Raw genomic sequence first — 19,669 nt, 5'->3', positions numbered from 1 at the left:
TCTGGTGAGGATGCCCCCTGGGCGCCTCCCTAGGGAGGTGTTTCAGGCACGGCCAGCTGGGAGGAGGCCCCCAGGACTAGGTGGAGAGATTATATCTCTGCACTGGCCTGGGAACGCCTTGGGATACCCCAGTCAGAGCTGGTAGATGTGGCCCGGGAAAGGGAAGTTTGGGGTCCCCTGCTGGAGCTGTTGCCCCCGCGACCCGACCCCGGATAAGCGGTTGAAAATGGATGGCTGGATGAAATGTATTGATTTTAAAAGAAAACAACAAAAAGTGATGTATAGAATGAGAAATAACAAAGTGCTTAAATTATTATTTTTTTAAATGAAAGTTTAATAAGTGTTTCAATGCCCGATCGTATTGTGATGAAATCGTGTGATTTGTGTGGATCGCGTGGGCCCTTCCCCCGATTAACCGCAATAAACAATAAATCAACCTAAACCGACTCCTCTCTCTGCAGCATGAAATAAGACTCCAGCTGTGTGATACATCAGTCACCCCTTCTGTGGTTTATGGTGCGTGTTTTGTGTCAAAGACTCGGAGCTGTGCAGCACTGTGCTCTACTGGCAGCGCAGAAGTACACGGCCCCGTCCTCCGGGACACCCGGCTTTGGGATGTGGAGACAAGCGTGACTTCCCCCGTTACCGCTCACGTTGTACGAGTCCTTGAACGGAGCTTCCACGACTGTGGAGGTGAATCGTACGTAGCCAACCAGGAGCATGTCGCTCTCCCCGGCAGACTGTTTGTACCACTGGATCATATCGAAATCCGTGTTCGAGTGGTTACAATCTATCCGGACTTCTTCTCCAGGGTGTTTGATCAGAGCACCGGGACTCTGAGCAACACTGTTCTTTGAGGGTTCTGCAAGAAAATAATTAAAAAGCACAGAGTTTATTGAGGAAACTACACGCACTAAGCTGGAAGAATAAAAGGTGGACACATTTAGGTAGATTTCTTTGATATTACCTGATAAACAGAACCGCAGAGCTGCTAAATGCACGAGGAGTCTGATCATGATCCTGACCTGAGAAACCATAGAGATGACACACTGAACGGAGCAGGCTGGACCTAAAGGAGGAGGAGGAGTCTTTACGCACGCAGCATCCCGCTGTGTCGCTTCGGTGTGGCGGCTGCTCTTCACCGTGAACTCCTTCTCCTGTTGACAAGCACGTCACCGTGAATCCACGTGGCCGATCGTCAGAGCGGGTTTTTGTAGAGGGAAGAGCGACGTGGAGTCACTGTGCCTACTAGCCGCACAGAAGTACGCGCCGCTGGTGGGGTTCAGCACCTGCAGCTCAGATTGCGATGAGCCGTCTCCTGTCACATTAAATTGCGATTTGAATGTTTCCTCAATGGTCGGGTTGTTATACAGAACATATCCGATGAGTTTCAGGCTGGAGTCGCCCACCGGCTGCTGGTACCACAGTATGACATTGTATGAACTGATGGAATGGGAGCAGCTGATTGTTGCTGGAACAAGAGATGTCCCAAACAGTGAGGGTGGATCCTGGTGGACCTCAGTGCTCAGGGAACGACCTGCATTTAGAGAGAAACGCCGTGAGGACGCAGACGAGGACACAGAACATTTTGCTTTGAATGAAGAACCCACAGGAGAGGAAGAGGAGCAGCAGAGCGGTCCCATGGGTGCTTCTGATCATGACGTCGTTACCTTCCTCAGTCTCTGCATCGACTGCCGGACTGAGGAGGAGGTGCAGGATCTCCTCAGAGGGGAGGAGGCATGGAGGAGGGTCTGATGATGGAGGAAAAGTTCATCTCTTATTTCATCAACAAGTTGATCAACAGATAAAAGGCCACACATTGATACCACCGATGTGGAATGTGAGGACTTTCTTCTGCTTTCACATTGATTTTCATTTTCTGTTGAAACTAAATTCAAATTAAAGGTGTTGTTTTCTGGAGATCGATGATTAAAGACTTTTTAAAATTGAATTAAATAAATTATAACTACATCGGGTGACTTCAATCCTTTGTGACGGTCTGACCCTTGACCCCCCAGATCAGAGGAGTGTTAAAGGCTTGAGCCTCAGGAGGCCGCGTCATGATGGCGTCCGTGTTCAGTCATTCAGTGACTGCAGGAGGTCTGATACAACTGTCAGTGTGGTTTGAGATCTAAACAGCTGCAGCTGCAGGCGGGGGGGGGGGGTCACACGTTCAGTCCTCCCCATCGTACCACGGGGAGCATTCGTGTTCCTCGAGGTCCCCCTACAGCACGTGAGAACAGAGCACCGGGGGGTTTTTGTTCAGCCGTCGAGGGCCCCTGCGTCACTGTGTTCACTCACTGCACAGAAGTACCAGCCTTTGTCTCCCTGCTGCAGCTTCTTCACCGTCAGCGTCCCGCTGGCGGCGTCCGGCTTGGTGGCGGAAAACTTGTCTTTGCTGAAATTTCCAAAATCGTGATCCGCGGTGGCGGTGGACGTGTACACGATCTGCTTCATGGTTTCTCCTGGCAGCTGTCTGTACCAGTACATCTGGAAGAACGTAGCCCCCTTGGTGTGTGTGCAGTTAATTGTTGCATCGACACCCTCGACTTCCCAGAGCTTTGAAGTCTGGTCGACGTCGCTGCCGCCTGTCAGACCTGAAGGTGTGACGATGGAGGATGCTGCTAGTAAACATGAGAATCAGTTCAATGTGCATTCAGGTGATTTTATTGTACTTTACCTGCAGTCCACAGCAAGCAGAGGAACCATCTGAGGAGGCCTGGTTTATTGGTGATCGTATCCATGCTGTCTGACAGAAACGGCCTCACATGGTCGATGTGAGGAGCTGCAGGTAGGAGGGTCTTTGTGTGACGTCATCCTGTCAGCTGCATCAAAGCCTTCAGGATCCAAACTAAGAGGGTGGTGCAAGCGGTATCTGGGGTCCTCCTGCAGCACCTCGCAGTGCATTCACTTTAATTCTGATGAGTGAGAACTGGATTAAACAACGAGAAGCCCTCAAGTGTATTAAGTAAAAACAATAAATTATGCTTATATATAGACACCTACACCGTTTTTCCACAAAAACGGATGCTGTGATGTTTCATTATAAATTTTATTTGCAGGACATACGCAAAAAGCCATACAATGTCATCATCTTCACATTACAATGCAGACATTGGGCTTTAGTCACTTTAAACTTAGTATCCTCAACAACATTATAAGAAAACATAGATAAGGAGCTTAGAATACCCACACATACTGCAGTAGATTGCACAAGGACGGGATGTCATTCTGCCACATGAGGGAAGATGAAGTGTGAATGGGTGAGGTTCTAAATAATTTAATTGCATGGAAATTCAAATTTAATTAAATTAGCATGTACCACGTGCTGCTGAATTTGGGTGCGGACTTTAAACAAACAATGAAAAACGTTCAGTTAATCCAATGTGCACTTTTTTAGCCCCCACGCCGCATCCATGAAGCTTTTAATGGATTCTGTGATTGAGAAGCCCGAAAGAGGTTTTCACTTTTTAAAACACTATTCATGCGAGAAGCTAAATATGTTATAATAAATATATTAAGTTACATTCTCCAAGCCCGGAAAACAGTGCGTTCCAGTGAACTCAAGAATCACCCCCCCCCCCACAAAACCCCCCACAAATGAATGCAGTTTCACCCTGACAACTGTGATATGCTTCAAGTATCGACGCGGCCGTTTTCCCGTAGAGGGACAGGAAGTCGTCGGTGAGCCAGACGACGTGTTAGTCGCGTGTTGACAATCAGACGAGGGCCGTTCATTTGTGCAGCCGTGAGAAATGAGCTCAGGAAATACTCCCTCATTTGGTAAAAGCAATGTTTTCAGCTCTATGGTTAATCACACCACACAGCCGCCTGCTCATTCACACAGGTAACGCAGGTCATCGTGTGACAGGTATGTATCGCCTGTTGACAACGGCGTGTTTTTTTCTACATTTAGTGAACGGCACAGCACATATCTGAAGATAACTGTGACTTCAAGTGTCCAGAACAGTGTGTTAAATATAATCTTATTATGCACATTAACTTGTGTGTTTCCGTTTGTACAAGGTTCCGCCAAATCAACACCACAGGCGGATTTAAAATCAGAGGCCTGCAAATTACAAGCTTCTGCTTATTACTGTGTTTTCAATACATGTGACATAGAAGGAAAAATGTAATTAGAGAAGGGTTTTTTTTGGTAACGAAATCACTGAGAACGCATTCATTGCTGTCTCAGTGAAATTGGCTTTCACTCGCACATCTTCTCGCATTCACTTCTACTCCATTTTGGATCTCTCCATCTTGGTTTTCAGGATTTCCTGTAAAGACAGAGACCACAGAATGATGAATGGTTTCAAACAGACACACATGTGACTGGACATCATGGAGAGAAAGTAAGAGGACCCTTTACCTCTTCTTCATCGAGCATCACGGGGAGAGCTCTGTGTGGAGAGGAGACGGCAGTGAACGCTTTCACACACACCGGCCTCAAACTGCATCGTAAGATACTCAAACTCTTTTGGTATTAATAGCACCGTCAGAGCGGTTTACTCACACATCAGCAACAGTTGTGGGAATGTTCTCCTCGACCCATTTCAGGTCTTCATCCTGGCCAAGGAGAGACATAACAAGTTATTAAGTAATGTGTGTGGGTGAGGAGGGGGGGGACGGCTCAAAGAAGACAGGCATGGACAGAACAAACCTCTTTACTCAATAGTTTCTGGGAGCCATTGGAGTCGGGCTTTGATCCTCTCATCTTCATGCCCTCTACACAAGGAAAAGGGAACATTATTAAAGACCATTATCAGATAATAAGATTAGAACATTGACAGGTTATTCAAATTCCACTTAATTTTATTTCTCAATAAACCTGTTCTCCACATATCTGAGTGAACGGATTTAGATGGAGGCCTCAGGAGAAGCAACACGTGGAAAAATATATACGATCGATTCTCCGTGTGTTGCTATTATTGACTATAATAAATCAATATATTCATCTTCATTTGACCTGTACAGCCAATCCTGTCAAATAGCATTATCAGCCCACTGGTAATCAATACTCAATAAGCGACGAGTTCACAACACACTCACAGGAGAATGAGTCTTACCGAAAGCTTCACTCAGCATTGGTTCCTTGGCCTCTTCCTCGTCATCATCTTCATCAATCAGAGGAGAATGGGAGAACCTGAGAGAAAACCATAATAATCAAACACCGTCCCGCCGAGCCGGCAGAAGAGCTTTTGAGCTTCAGCTCAACTCACCGCTGGTTGTTGGCAGAAGGCCGCAGCAGCACCATGATGACCAGCAGAATGGTGGAGAAGAGGAGTCGCCAGAAAGCGTCGTCCACCCACAAGTCCCTCCAACCCTGTGGAAAGAATAAGAAGAGAAAAGAGCGGTGATCATATCGAGTTCTCATCTCTGCACAAACAACAACAACAACAGGGCAGGAAACAAACTGACCGTCTGGCAGTCCACCAGCTTGAAGACTCTGGTGGTCCAGATGACGACTATGATGGAAGCTGTGGACACAAAGAAAACACAGCTCATCTTTTGACGTCCCCGAACGACATGCAAATGATGGGAGAACACACAAGAAACGTCCCATTGGAGGAAGAGCAGAACAGAGGAACCACAACCTGCAGGTTCTTCCATCAACACACGTTCAGGCGGAGAAGTCCAGGACAAACAGGAATAGTTAACTTCACTCTGCACATATGCAGAAGGACTAAAGGCACCGCTCCAGCAGAGGCGCCGCTACTCACCGACAACAGAGAAGATGAGGGTGTTGGTGAAGTGCTGATACAACGAGAGTTTCACTATGTTTCTGCGCAGCTTCAGCAGACGAGTGGTTTGAGACAGGCTGATGAAAATGTAGATAACGTCAAGGAGAACACACTGCACACACATTCAACTAACCACCAATCAAAAGGTCAAAACGCTTCTGAATACGAAAATCCTTGACGTGCTCTCGGCTCTCGGGGTTAAAGGATATCCACCACATGACGCACGAGTCGATGAGGGAGAGGCTGAGATTGGCCACCAGGGCGACCGTCCCGTAGAAACCCTGAAAAAAAACGGAGGAGAGTCCCAACGTGAGCCTGGGGGTCAGCAGAGGTCAAAGGTCACATTAGACAAGCTTCTATTCAGATCAGCCTGGTTGGTTTCGTTGTTGCTTGTATTGTTGCTGGTTCTACGATGTAAAGTCCCCTTTAAAGCGCTTTACAAACAAAATGATTATTAGATTATTAGATTTAAAACACTAAATGGACTCCCAGACTCCTTGTTCCATTCCTCTTACTCTCTTCCTTATCTCACATGTGTTTGTAAACATTTTGTGTTTCCATTTATTTTGAAACTTCCTGCCGTGTCTTTGCTTTTCTAAATGTCCTACCTGCATGACCTCCACGGTCTTCTTCACATCAGATCAGATATTGATACTTACACCCGTCACTCTTAGCACGCCTTCCACGGAGCAGAAGAGCAGGTAGAGAAGGCCGACGGCAGCCAGCCGGGGAACCGTGGTACCTAACCGCGGCCTAAGCAAGCACGTTCGTCAGTGATTGAAGGGTATGAGCAGCAGGTCCCCTGCTGGGTTTTCATTTGGTAATCAAATAATAAAAGTCTAAACTTACTTGACTATGCCGTATCCAAGACTGACAATGAGGACCAGGATTCGGGCCAGAGATCTTTTGAGTGCAGAAAGTAGCTCGGCAAAAATCACAGCAGCTTGAACTGCGAGGAAATAGAAGGCATGAACAAAAAGATGATTATGTTTGAGTGAAGGACACAGAAAGTGAAACTTCTGCACATACGAGAAGATAAAAAAAGAAATCAACTGAACCCACCATAGTCTCCTTTGTAATGGATGCTCTGATATTCGGAGTAAAACACAGCTTTCTCCAGCATGCCCAGGATGATGACGGCGCCGATCCAGAACTGGATCCGCAGCAGGTCCCTCCAATAGCAGGCACACCAGAAGAGCCAGAGAGCCCCGAACAGCACGTACACGATGCACATGACCATGAAGAACTGTGAGGGGAGACGAAAGCGTGCAGCTTTGTTTGAAATTCATTTTTGAAAAGACAACACGGTCCCATTCCAAAAAAACATGTTGGATAATGTCTTGTTAAAAATTCGGTATGTTTCAATTTGTTCCATTGCCCTTGACTGTAAAGTAAGCTATTTATACGATTTCTGAATGGGCCTTTTACACATTGTCCTGTACGTACCATCATCAGGGGCCAGTCTGCTGGAGAAGAGTACTCGTGTGGCCCCTTCATCTCAACTTTCACTGGGGAAAGAAAAAACTTGATTGAAATACACAATGATCCGATTTGATTTATTTTCTACACACGTTAATGTAACCCCCCCCGAATAACAGTGAGCGACTCAGAAGGTGTTTGGAGTGAAATGGTGTCTCTCACTTGTGAAAGCAAAGTTGCGCGACGCGGCTTCGCCCTCAACTCCGTGGAACAAAGGCTGCACCTTCACTATGAACAGGTACGGACTGTCCTCCCAGGCTTTGGCCGCTGCACCGATATCCTGCAGAGAATCCTAGCCGTTACGCTCCTTCCTTCCTTTACAAGCTTTAGGTACACACACTGAACTCAGCATCCGACAACAGAAGAGTAATGAGCAAGAAATACGGATGGAAAGTGACTGATCATTGTTGTTGTATTAAAACTGGAACAACATATAATCTGTTCTTATTGAAAGGAAAGGAGCTTGTACGGCATTGCATAAAAAGTAAAAACAACATGTCTTACCGGCTTGTCCGGCCAAATAAGGCTCTGATTGGAAGAGTCACTCTGACCCTAAAACAAAGGACACAGTGAGCAATGCTTCATTCAGTTTTGCTCGTTTTTAGACGTTCTGCTCAGTGAGCTTGACCAGCGACTCACATATTCCCTGGTGAGGGGCTGGTAAGGGTAGAACTCAGGATAATACACCTGAGGAGAGAGGATAAAGACATGGGAATGTACACAATGCATGAATGACCAAAAAGGACAGAGAAGCAGAACACGTGATAAACTGAGGTTAAACCTCCGTGTGTCTACATACTGATGAGTAGCCGCACAGCCCTTGTGTCAACGTGCTAATCACAGTGAGACGACGCTTTTGTCTCGGCCACAAACCTTCGGTGAGAAGAGGGAGGAGCAGTTGTCAAAGTACATGTAGCCCTCGCTGTAGAAGCCGCTCCAGCCTTCTTTCAACATGGGGTGCATCCCAAACATGGTAATGGCTTTGCTGTCCTGCAGAAGGACAGAGACGGGGACACCGGTTAATTCTCTGAGACCTTGCAACATCATACTGACAACACACAACGACGCACAACATGTCTAAATCCATTCAAAATGACCAGTTAACAGGACTTTTGTGCCAAATGATGTCATATTGACTCAAAGGAGTGATGTCATTGTTTGAAACAGATAATTGATCAAAGTAAAAAGGAGCGGAAACCCATTATCTATTATCCAATCTTTTCTTTTCTTTTGGGAGCCGTGTTGGTTGTCCACCCCTGCAGCTGTCAGTCAGCACAGCAAAATAAAATAGCTATAATGACTCATTCCTTCCTTCGGTAATGTGAAGTATCAATGCACGTCTGTGCAGTATAAATACTATGTTTTGTGCATTTTCCTTTTTCCTTTTAATAAAGGATTATTTTATTATCTCTGAATTCTGATTTGGGCATTGTCTTCTTTCTTGGGGGGAAGTTTCCTGTCGCCTTGGTTGAAGTCATTCTTGCTTTACAGTTTTTAGAAACCCTGTTTGGAGCCTCACAGTAGACGACACTGAACTTTCAGACACATCTGAATGAAAAACGTTCTCGGCGCTTCTTCACTTTTTTCTGGCCCAAAGGCAGCGACGAAGTGAAGCCAGAAGCAGCAGCCGAGTTTCAGAGGTTTCTGCAGAAAGAACCAGCACTGGTGCAAAGATGATGAAGAACACAACAGCCGCTCCGACTGACACACGGATTCTGAACGTTAAGCACAAATCACTCTGTTAAAAGTCCAGGAAATGTACTTCCTGAGAGAGAAGGGGACTCAAAAGCTTGAAGATGTACACCAACTTTTACAGCACAAAAAAAAGAAGCCCAACTTCTTTCAACCATGTCCACAGTACCTGAGTGACAGTAAAGGATGCAACTCCTGGCCTTTGTTTGCCATAAATAAAATGAAATGTGGGTTAACTTCCAAAGAAACAAATGAACCTGAACAAAAAAAAGGTATGTGACGTCTTTGGAGGCGAAACCTTTACAACATACACGTGACATGCATACGAGTCACATTCTCATTATTAATATGACCTATAACGGCACAGAATCGTAATAACTCAAAATACAAGGGGACTGAAAAAAAACATTTTCAGTTTGGCAAACAAACGGTTCTCTTTTAAGCAGCCGAGTCTCAGAGGTCAGTCAGTCAATACTCACGGCTGTGTTAAAGACCTCGTTGTAGCAAACAGAGGAGCGCAGGAACCAGCTGATGTTGAAGGCCAGGTTTTTGTCACATGACGCGGTGTCACCCTGGACTGCAGGGAGGAGGTCTGGATTATTAGGCAATAATAAGACCTTACGTGGCACTGTTTGTTTTCCCCTGCTTTACAGTATTGTTTTAGCTTTTGTAAATCTAGGAGTTTGCCACTGAACAAACGACAAGCGCTACAATAAACACGTCCGGTAACATTAAGGTTGCGCGTTCCTGTGACTCACAACAACCGTCTGTCAGACAAATCATCAGTATAAATAATGAATACATAGCAGTGTTGTATGTTAAGGGGGTTGAAGCACAAAGTGAAGCGGTCAGACTACTTACACCTCATGAATATGGTGGTGTTGCTGTACAGCGTCTTCCGAAACACGATATTGTGTTCCTCTTGTGTCTGAAAACACAACAAAGACTAATCAGATCTGTTTGGAGACACTTCAGCACGTCACCAAAGACCCGGATACATTTTCAGAAGGACTAAAAAATGATAACAAGTGAGTTACGACACTAGTTATGACGATAGGTATCAAAGTGTTTCCGTTTCCCTTTGTATATTTCACTCACACAATAACGATATATGAGGGGGGGTTTTTTAATAAGACGTGAGTGTTTTGAACCGCAGCCTCGCAGCTTCCGTGCGTCGGCTCATCGAAAGATACCGTAAAATCAAATGTTTAACGTCAGTCGCCGGTGGTTCGATATCGCGCACGCGACAACTAACCGTTGATGTCGCACACCTGCTTTTCCCATATAGCACTAATGATCATTCACTGGTAACGTTATCGTATTGGATTGGAACTTGTAGAACGATATAACGTCACACTACGGACGGCGTTATGACGTGGCCCATTCCAAATAACAGGTGTGTGTTGTGAGAAAAGCTAAACCAGAACTGTCTAACACGAAAAGTGTCTAAAAGATGGATCGTACCGCGAGACCTTAGCGTAAGATGCTAGGGGCTAGTTAGCTCCCTCGGCTAACAGCTGCTGTTGAAGATGGCTGAAATAACCGTAAGAAAACACACATTCTGGAGGCGAAGCGTCGTTACTGACCGAGTTGATCTCTATATTCCATACGGAGATCTCTACCGCTGCCCCGGGACGGAAAAACAAAGCAAAAAACAAGAAGCATAACCAATGCGGCTGTGCATCTGGCATCTTCATCTGCGCATCTACTACAAGACGGACTCGTATCCGCCTCTACGTCCGTGATGCGTCCGGCTGGAGTTCACAGCGTCACCTCAAGATGGCGCCAGAACACTCAAAGAGGTGGCGCTGCCATGGCAACTAACCTAGCATGTGGCTAACGCCAGAGAAGCTAAGATAAGGTAAACTAAAGAGTGCTCCTCATTACAAGATTAAATATGTAACGTTAAGGAGCGTGTATTTCTACGCCCATACTACGAATAGCTATGAACCTAAAGTAGTCTTCGAAAAGTTTAATAATTTAGTTAAAAAATGTATTTCACAAACGTTAGCTAGCCGGTGTTAGCATGTATCAGACGTTATGTTCCTCTTCCTCATTTAACAGTTAACCTGTTCGTCACATCAACGACATGGAAGGTATAAAAAACATTTGCCAACTCAGAAAGTAAATACATATTTATATTAGGAGTTTTTTCAAAGGAATTGGGAGAGCCGGGACAACTTCACAGTCATCAAATGAAAAGATTAATATAAAATCTAAAAAGCACTAAAATGCAAGTAGATGGAGTAAATATTGTTGGTCTTGATTTCCTGTCACTGTGTCATATTGACAAAAGGTAAGCTAACAAAATACAATGTAAGTCGCTTTTGATAAAAGCGTCAGCTAAATCACATGTAATGTCAAGTAATGCATATAGATGTAAAATAAAGTGAGTAAATAGCCATTAAAACATGTGTGCGATATGAGAACAATTTAGAATTTATTTCTAAAAAAAAAAACATATTGTAAAATAATTAATATTTCAATTGAACCTGGATAGCAGGACTAGACTTGTTTCAATTTAAAATCTTAATGTTTCAATGTAGTTTCCCCCTTGAACAAGAGCTAAAAATAAAAAGCTAATCCTGTGTGTTTACTTTGGAAATCCACCCCGGAAGTGTTGTGAGTGGCGTGCTGGCGGTGCAGCTCGTCTTCTGTGCGCGCTGCTGTCTCGGCTTCTCGCTCCGTCAAAGTCAGGCAAAGTCAGGAGTTTTTACACATTGGTGAACACGGAAAGGCAGACTAGTTAACGCGGGAACCAGAAGATCAGAACCGACCTTTACCGGCCGCTGTTTGTCGGTCCCTCCGCTCCGAATGGCGGAAGTGAGCCAACCGGTTGTTAACGTTAGGTAAATTAAACGAACCACTATCTTCATTTCCCCTGCAGCGCTGCAGAAGGGCCTATTGAACTTTGACTTTTAACGCCATTTCACGTCCTTCATGTCTTAAAGTGACATATTATCCAATAAACAGTGGTATTAGTTATGTTTATATTGCTGCAGGATCAAACTCACCTTCATTCTATAGGAACATGATTAAACCATTTTGTTGTGTTGTGTGTTTCCCAGCCTGTGTTCTGTGTGTGAATATTACGTTTTCTGTCTCTCTGCAGTGTCATCCCTGAGTATGAAGGGAAAGAAAATTTCAAAAAGAGCGAAAATGTTGCTTTCTACAGGTATTTGGTGTTTTTCACACACATTTTATAATGCACAACTTGTATTCATAAATAACTACAATCACCTACAATTAAGTGTAACCCTCTCAGGACCCTGAAAGGCACACTGCCCTAATATTGATGTTTATTGTCACCTCTGAGGCGACAGATCCAGGGACCAAACTTGCACCACAGAGTCCTTTTGGACACGATGGTGCTGACGGAGAAGGGGGCTCGGTTTGAACTGTTGGAACCTGACACACAGGTCTGAACACTGGGGCGATTTAAAAAAACAACAACAACCACCCAGGATGATCTATTTCGCTATTGATGTTGTAAACAATTTGAGCATAGACATATTAAAAGTTAGTAGTTTCTTTTTGTTTGTATATTATTTCTTTGAGCAATGATTAAGATTCAGACAACGGGCTGAAATATGTATTTATTTAATACATGTCATTTCTGATCACAATTAAAATATCAATGAACTCCCCTATTGGCGATAATAATAACCAAACTATGAGGCATGTTGGGTGATATAATCACCTCAAAGGAATTTTCCTTCAGCACTGATATTCACCGGTAAAAATCTGCCCCCCTCCCGACATGAAAACAAGCTCTTGCTTTTCTGTCTTCACAGGCAGCGCTGCTTCTTTGTGTGTCGCCTTGCAAAAACGACACGGTGAGGATACTAATAGATGAACTGCAGCCCATCAAAGCCCGCTACCGAGTTCCAGATGTGCTAACGGGGGAACCGCAGTGTGCGCAGTAAGCCTCCATTACGACACCGAGTTACACAAACAATGTCCAGCCACCTCTACTGTACTAAGAGCTCGGTGTCTGTGGTTTGTTGCACGTGTTGTGTTTGTTGGCCACAAGGATTTGTTGAAATCAATTTGGGCCAGTTAAGAGTTTTTAAATAAATATTTTCCCCCATCGTCGTCTGGCAGGCTGAGAGTGGAGCGACAGTCCAAGGACTCGGTCACGCTGTCTTGGTCTGCAGGGCGTCACCAGGTTTGCGTTTGGCGTTTTCCTTTCCGACTGGAGATCCTGTGTGAGGACAAAGTGATGGTCACCTTCAACTCCAAAGGCAAACTGTGGTTGGAGACGCTGCAGGATCCACCCAGGTGAGGATCTCAGGCATACTGCATACTGGAAACTAAACATACTGATGGAAAAGTAAATTAAAAACAACTTCCTTGGTGTGTCTTTTTTTCTTCTCATGTGCACTCCTCGTGGTAGTGAGGTAAGCAAATACCTTCAAACAGAAATAGGTAATATAAATCTTATTTGAAGTTCAATCCAGTCTTCAAATGCATTTGCTTCTTTCTGCCTTTGTTCCCGTGGCAGCTTCAAGACGACCACACAGGTTCATTATGGAAAGAGACGTTCAGGCAGTTTGAGGATATCAAAGCTAATGGTTTGTTTTTTACCTTATTTTGTATTTGACCATCATAAAAGACAGACCTGTCAGTTATTTCCACCATGTAGATATTTACAGTTTACTTTCCAAAGGATTTGAGATATTCACTCACACCAGAATTATCTTAACTAAAGTACCGTTTATACTTAGTAAAAGTATAAATGAACTTGTCTCCAGGTCCCAGCAGCATCGGTTCCGACCTCTGTCTCCACGGGTTCAGCCACGTGTACGGTCTACCAGAGCACGCCGACGGCCTTCAGCTCAGAGACACCAGGTCCACACACGGACTACAACCTGATGACACAAGCAGAAGCGTTTTTCATTTTCACAATCCCTTGATGATTATGTCTTTAATTCATGTGCCTTCGCAGAGACGGGGACCCTTACCGGCTGTATAACCTGGATGTCTTTGCGTATGACTTGTACAGCCGCCTCGGCCTGTACGGCTCTGTCCCGCTGTTAGTGGCCCACAAACCAGACAGGACTTTGGGTGTGTTCTGGCTGAATGCCTCTGAAACGTTTGTTCACGTCGGTTACAGCATGTCGGCTCCTCGGGTGAGTCCCGTTCCTGTGTGCTTTCAAACAGCCAATAAACCCGTTTATTACTACATTTATGTTGGAAAACATATAAAAATGCACATTTATAACCACGTTACAAACCCCTCCCTCTCTCAGGATGGCCAAACTCCCCCACTGAAGACGAGGCTTGTGGAGCCACAGACTGACGTCCACTGGCTGTCAGAAAGTGGTGTGATTGACTGCGTGGTTCTGCTCGGGCCCGGTCCACAGCAGCTGTTCACGCAGTACGCTCAGCTGACAGGTGTGTGTGCAGCACAGAATATATTTTACTATTTGCATGTGAAAAGATAACCCCCCTAAAAAAAGATGGTTTCATGTTTATTGTGTCTTTTTGTAAATTACACAAATGAATAAGAAGGAAAACAATGATTTCTGTATCATTTCCAGTCTTTGTTGTTTCCTGCAGATGTTGATGCTGACAATATTCCCGCACATCATCCATAAGCGTGACTCACGGCAGTCGCCTCTTCTCTCCCTCTCTCAGGATATCAAGCGCTGCCCCCTTTGTTCGCTCTCGGGTACCACCAGAGCCGCTGGAACTACAACGATGAGGCTGACGTGAAGGCTGTGGACGCTGGATTCGATCGCCACGACATCCCCTACGACGTCATCTGGCTGGATATCGAGCACACCGAGGGGAAGCGTTATTTCACCTGGGACTCCGCGCTTTTTCCCGAACCGGCCAACCTGCAGCGCCACCTAGAGGAGAGGAAGAGGAAGGTGAGTTTCTAGTGTACATTTTTGTATGGTCGTCACAAATCATTATCGTGCATTTTACTCTTTATCTTTCAGTTGGTGGTGATAACCGATCCTCACATCAAGATCGACCCCGGTTGGTGGTTGTCTAATGAGGCCAGAGATGGGGGGCATTTCGTAAAGAACAGAGACGGGCAGATCTATGAGGGATTGTGTTGGCCTGGTAATGTTTGTGTAATGTGTTGGAATGTTCTGTCCTGGTGTCAAACTGGTGAATGTTTGCCCAGACATTTTGGGCCCTTGATGAACACTTTCCATAACATTGCTGCAGACGTGGTCTCAGGGAATTACAGCAATGTGGCATTAAACACATGGTCATTAATCTAAGCCTGAGACCTAAAAGACCAGATGAACAAAGAGGACACAAACCAGTAAATAGATTATCTTCTAGTGAGGCAAGAGCCTAATCAAGCAGTATAAAATATACAAGAAACCCTGACAATTGTACATAAGACATTGTCGAGGTAGCACAACATGTCGCAGCAAAGTGCGGTCTCATCAGTGTTTAATCCTCACAGCGTCTCACACTCAAGCAGCTGACGGCTTTGAGGCCTGAGGGGGCCGATGCCTCACCCGGCGTGCAACATGAGAAAAGAGACTTACAATGGAATAAACATAAAGGCATGGGAAAATAAAACACAAAGCTGAGACGGCGTCGACTTTTATCAATTACTATCTCCTAGAGATGAAGTATTGAATGATAAAGAGACCTCATGATACCTGCTTTTAGTTTTTTGTCCTTTGTAATTGTTTAATTAACCTAATAGTTTTATTAACCTCTCTCACAGGTAATTCCAATTACCTCGACTTCAGCAGTCCAGACACTCGAGCGTGGTACTCTAGATGTTTCAGCCTGGATAAGTACAAAGTAAGTGTACAAATACACATATACATACACATATATGAAACCCAATTTAACATCATAAAGAATCCTTTGTATTCCTCCAAGATTTCACGTTGTATGACAACGTTTGTATGTTCTGAATCACTGAGTAGTTTTAAACCCACAAACCTGTTCACACAGGGATCGACACCATCGCTATTTGTGTGGAATGATATGAACGAACCGTCCGTGTTCGACGGGCCGGAGCAAACGATGCCCAAGGACGCAGTGCATTATGGGGGATGGGAGCACCGTGAATTACACAATCTGTACGGCTTCTACCAGGTGAGCTGGCTCAATGACTGTTCGCGATACAGGTATCAAACATTTAGCATTTTAAGCATGAGAAATGCACAATAACTGAATTAAATGACGCATGAAGGGAATTACTGACTTCTCTTGTCTCTTGTTGGCTCACAGCACATGGCCACAGCGGAGGGTCTGATTACTCGCTCAGGCGGCTCGGAGAGACCTTTCGTCCTTTCACGCTCCTTCTTTGCTGGGTCACAGAGACTCGGTACGTTTTTAAATATGATCGATGGACTGAAATGTTGTCTTCATGGTTGTATCCCTAAGTGTTTGTTTCGAATGGGATGCAGGAGCAGTATGGACAGGTGACAACGTCGCCAGTTGGAAGTATCTGAGTATCTCCATTCCGATGCTTTTGTCTCTGAGTGTGACGGGCATCGCATTCTGTGGAGGTGAGAACGCTGGATTCATCCATTTTCCTTTTCCAACTTCGAACTGTTATTATTTAATGATGTATATAAGACTTTATTTGGCAAAAGTCAAATTCTGTTATGTTCTTTGGCGCACTTAAATTATTTTAATTTCAGCTGACGTCGGCGGGTTTGTTCAGGACCCGGAGCCGGAGTTGCTGGTGCGCTGGTACCAGGCGGCCGCCCTGCAGCCGTTCTTCAGAGGTCACTCTGCAAAGGGGACGAAGCGCCGGGAGCCCTGGCTGTTTGGGGAGAAAGTCACCGCCGCTATCCGCACTGCGATCCAACAGAGGTACTCTGAGTCTAACCATTTTGATCGACCAGATCCCCTTAAATTATATCATCTTTCTATCTTTTCTTTCTAAATATCACGCTTTTTTCTAATTAGCATAACAAAAAAACATTAAACATAACGAATCGTCAAAATCTGTCTTAGTCGACAAAGAGCACAGTCATCTTTGTCCAGTTTTCAATGATCCGAGTGTTGCCTCTCGTGCTCTCAGGTACTGTTTGCTGCCTTACTGGTATTCTCTGTTCCACCTGGCTCACACCTCCGGTCTGCCTCCACTCAGGTCAGCGCTGCCTCCCCCTGCTGCTCAGTGGAAGTACTGCAGGCCTGTTTGTCCAGTTTACTTCCTGCTTTCTGACGCTAGAGGTCAATGTTTGTCATGTTTTAAGTTGGTAATTAAAACATCATCATATCTAGGAGATACACTTTTAAAGAAGAGGTTATAGAAATGCTCATTTTATTCAAACCCGCACAGACCTCTCTGGGTGGAGTTCCCAGGAGAACAGAGCACCTTCGCTGTGGACCACCAGTATATGATCGGTGATAAATACCTTTTTTTACTCAATGAAGTTATCACTCTTTCACTTTTATTAGCTTAACGGTCTCTGATTCCATGTAGGTGGAGCACTGCTGGTCAGTCCTGTAACCAAGCCGCGTGTGCAAGAAGTCCGAGTCCTTCTTCCTGGATCTGGTGAGGTAAATCAACCACCAGGAAACAAATGCTTGTCTCGTGGTGTCTTCATGACTCACCTCATGGTGCATGTTACATGAAGGGCTGTTTGTGTTTTAGGTTTGGTACGACGTCCACACTGCAAAGGCGCATAAAGGAGGCCAGACTCTGAGTGTTCCCGTCACCCTGGACACAGTTAGTGTTAAAGTCTCAGTTCACACAGCGAGGGTTACTTCGTATGTCATATTCTTTATGAAACTTGTATTTTCCTCTCAGGTTCCTGTGTTCCAGCGTGGTGGCTCGGTGGTCTGCAGGTCAACAGGAAGCGGTTCCTGCACAGCCGAACAGCAGCAGCTCCCCCTCTCTATCACGGCGGCCCTGAACTCTGAGGTGAGCACCAAAGGGTTTTAAGTAGGCAAATCAAATACTGGTTACTTTCTGATGGTGGAGGAAGACTGCCAACGCCGTTGTCAACCAGTACCGCCAATTCTTCTGCTGACTTTATCAAGTGGACATCCAGACCCTGATCAGGACGATCCTCCGGCGCCACACGGACCGGAATGAGTGCGACACCCCTGGCGCACAGTTCTCAGAACCACGTTTAATCAGCCGAAACATTTTTATTATCTTGGAAGGATTACCTCCACGTATTTGTTCCAGTGTGCTACAGGTTTTGCAGGCCATGTTACAAATGAATAAATGAATTAACGCTAAGATATAGCAGCTCAAAATGTTTTGGAGAGTTTCATTTAATAAGTTTTAAGACTTTATAGAATGATGGTCTTTATATGGGGGAAATTCCAACCCTTCAGAAAGGGTTCAGTGATTACGTTCCATCTCAATGGGATAATTGAATTAGTAGAATCCTGACCGCTTGCCTCGGCAGGGACTCGCTGATGGGGAGTTGTACCTGGACGACGGCCACTCCTTCGGCTACCGGGACAGAAAGGCCTTCTGCCTGCGCAGGTTCAGCCTGCTGTCAGGCCGTCTGCTCTGCCGGTGAGTCACTCACACCTCCCAAACAAGCAGCTTTTTCTTTTTAGCACTTAGCGCTCAAAAGAAACGGGGGGGAAAAACAAACTTTTCTATTTTCTTTTGGTTCTGCAAGTGACATGAAAGCCAAAAGTGAAGCTCAATGAGTTTCAGAATGTCACTTGTGACCATGTGTTGCTCTCAGTCCCGGCAGTGAAGAAGGAACCTTTGCCTGCGGCGCCGTCGTTCAGTCCGTCTCCGTCCTGGGCCTGAGAAGCAAACCCTCCACCGTGGTGCTGCACGTGTCAGGTGAGGAGTTTAGGAGTCACACACTCACAGCTGGAGCGATTGAGAAACAAAGATGTGTATTTACTGTGTTGTGTGTGTGTGTTGTGGGGGGGGGTCGTGGGATCAATAATCAAAAAAATAAAAGCTTCTCTGCCAATCAATTCAGCCGTAAATCAATTGTAAAAGCATGATCTTTAACTTTATTTTATTTTGATAGAAAATGGGGCTCCAGTAGAGGCACATCTTCTACTGGTGGAATCATCAAATGAAGCAGTTTGACACAAAAAATCCTGGAAACTGGAGTTTCGTTTTTGTTCTCAGCGGCGAAAAGTGTCAAACACAAAGTATTTTCTACCCGTCTCCAGGCGCCAAAGACTCCTTCGCTGCGTTTGAGTGGACGGAGACCTGCTGCATGCTGACCGTGAACAAGCTGAAGCTCAGAGTGGCGATGGACTGGGAGATGGAGATACATGAAGGTTAACCGTGAACCCCGAAACATGTTGCAGTAGTTTTTATTAGCAAGTACAACATTTGTAATATAGATATGTCAGAGCTGCAAAAAGGGGCCTCATGAACCACTGACTTTGAATTTTTTCGTTATTTCATTACAATCCTTTAAAGATAAATGTTTATACTTCTGCTACATCGAGTACTGTATTTGATTGTAAATACGGGTCCCAAACAACAAGAGAACAAAGATCATTTCATCTGGAAACAATGACCAGTATTATTTCCCACGGTATGAAGATGTTTTTTTTTTTACAATAATCAAATACAAATGACGTATTCTTTTAAAGTTGTGGAGTGAAAGTCAATCAAAAAAAAAACAACATCATGTGTATTACCGTCCATCCGTCCATCTGCAAACCGCTTATCCTGCACACATGGTCGCAGGGGGGGCAGGAGTCTATCCCAGCCAACGTCGGGCGACATTGTTTTACTGTGACAAACCTTTTTTGTATCTAAACGTAACAATATAGTATTTGAAAACGAGGAACTTCAATAAATATTATTAAATACTTAA

The 19,669-nt window shown here is 44.9% G+C and overlaps 2 protein-coding genes, 1 long non-coding RNA gene and 1 gene segment (V, D, J or C); 2 read left to right on the top strand and 2 right to left on the bottom strand.

The window, feature by feature from the left end:
• Positions 1-1,970: 1,970 nt before the first annotated feature.
• On the bottom strand, positions 1,971-2,856 carry LOC120833191 (T cell receptor beta variable 18-like). The segment is given in 2 exon segments: positions 1,971-2,597; positions 2,681-2,856. Coding segments are annotated over 2 exon segments (399 nt in total).
• A 177-nt stretch (positions 2,857-3,033) lies between these two features.
• Positions 3,034-10,994, bottom strand: LOC120833189 (transmembrane protein 87A). The gene is made up of 20 exons (XM_040200079.2): positions 10,499-10,994; positions 9,774-9,840; positions 9,392-9,489; positions 8,094-8,210; positions 7,860-7,907; positions 7,725-7,772; positions 7,383-7,500; positions 7,188-7,249; positions 6,804-6,987; positions 6,591-6,690; positions 6,401-6,494; positions 5,951-6,022; positions 5,721-5,829; positions 5,419-5,477; positions 5,220-5,323; positions 5,067-5,143; positions 4,661-4,725; positions 4,514-4,566; positions 4,370-4,400; positions 3,034-4,277 (listed from the first exon to the last, which is right to left on the bottom strand). The coding sequence occupies exons 1-20, from the start codon at positions 10,607-10,609 to the stop codon at positions 4,236-4,238; spliced, it is 1,659 nt and encodes a 552-aa protein (XP_040056013.1). The 5' UTR covers positions 10,610-10,994; the 3' UTR covers positions 3,034-4,235.
• A 713-nt stretch (positions 10,995-11,707) lies between these two features.
• On the top strand, positions 11,708-12,833 carry LOC144388394 (uncharacterized). The gene is made up of 3 exons (XR_013452759.1): positions 11,708-11,761; positions 12,025-12,087; positions 12,707-12,833. It is a non-coding gene; the product is annotated as an uncharacterized LOC144388394 (long non-coding RNA).
• A 36-nt stretch (positions 12,834-12,869) lies between these two features.
• ganc (glucosidase, alpha; neutral C) lies at positions 12,870-19,288 on the top strand. Its single transcript, XM_078089520.1, has 22 exons — positions 12,870-12,904; positions 13,017-13,193; positions 13,309-13,312; positions 13,363-13,486; positions 13,667-13,763; positions 13,861-14,044; positions 14,165-14,309; positions 14,553-14,788; positions 14,861-14,987; positions 15,613-15,692; positions 15,849-15,992; positions 16,128-16,224; positions 16,307-16,408; positions 16,544-16,718; positions 16,930-16,998; positions 17,191-17,255; positions 17,335-17,411; positions 17,506-17,580; positions 17,662-17,775; positions 18,272-18,384; positions 18,563-18,666; positions 19,011-19,288. Exons 1-22 carry the CDS (start codon positions 12,870-12,872, stop codon positions 19,124-19,126), a joined length of 2,460 nt encoding a protein of 819 aa, XP_077945646.1. The 3' UTR covers positions 19,127-19,288.
• Positions 19,289-19,669: the final 381 nt, after the last annotated feature.

Source organism: Gasterosteus aculeatus, chromosome 15 (assembly GCF_964276395.1).
Source record: "Gasterosteus aculeatus chromosome 15, fGasAcu3.hap1.1, whole genome shotgun sequence".
In the NCBI taxonomy this organism is placed as follows: domain Eukaryota; kingdom Metazoa; phylum Chordata; class Actinopteri; order Perciformes; family Gasterosteidae; genus Gasterosteus; species Gasterosteus aculeatus.
The sequence above is the reverse complement of the archived record's forward strand: the minus strand, read 5'-3'. Positions and strand labels throughout refer to the sequence as shown.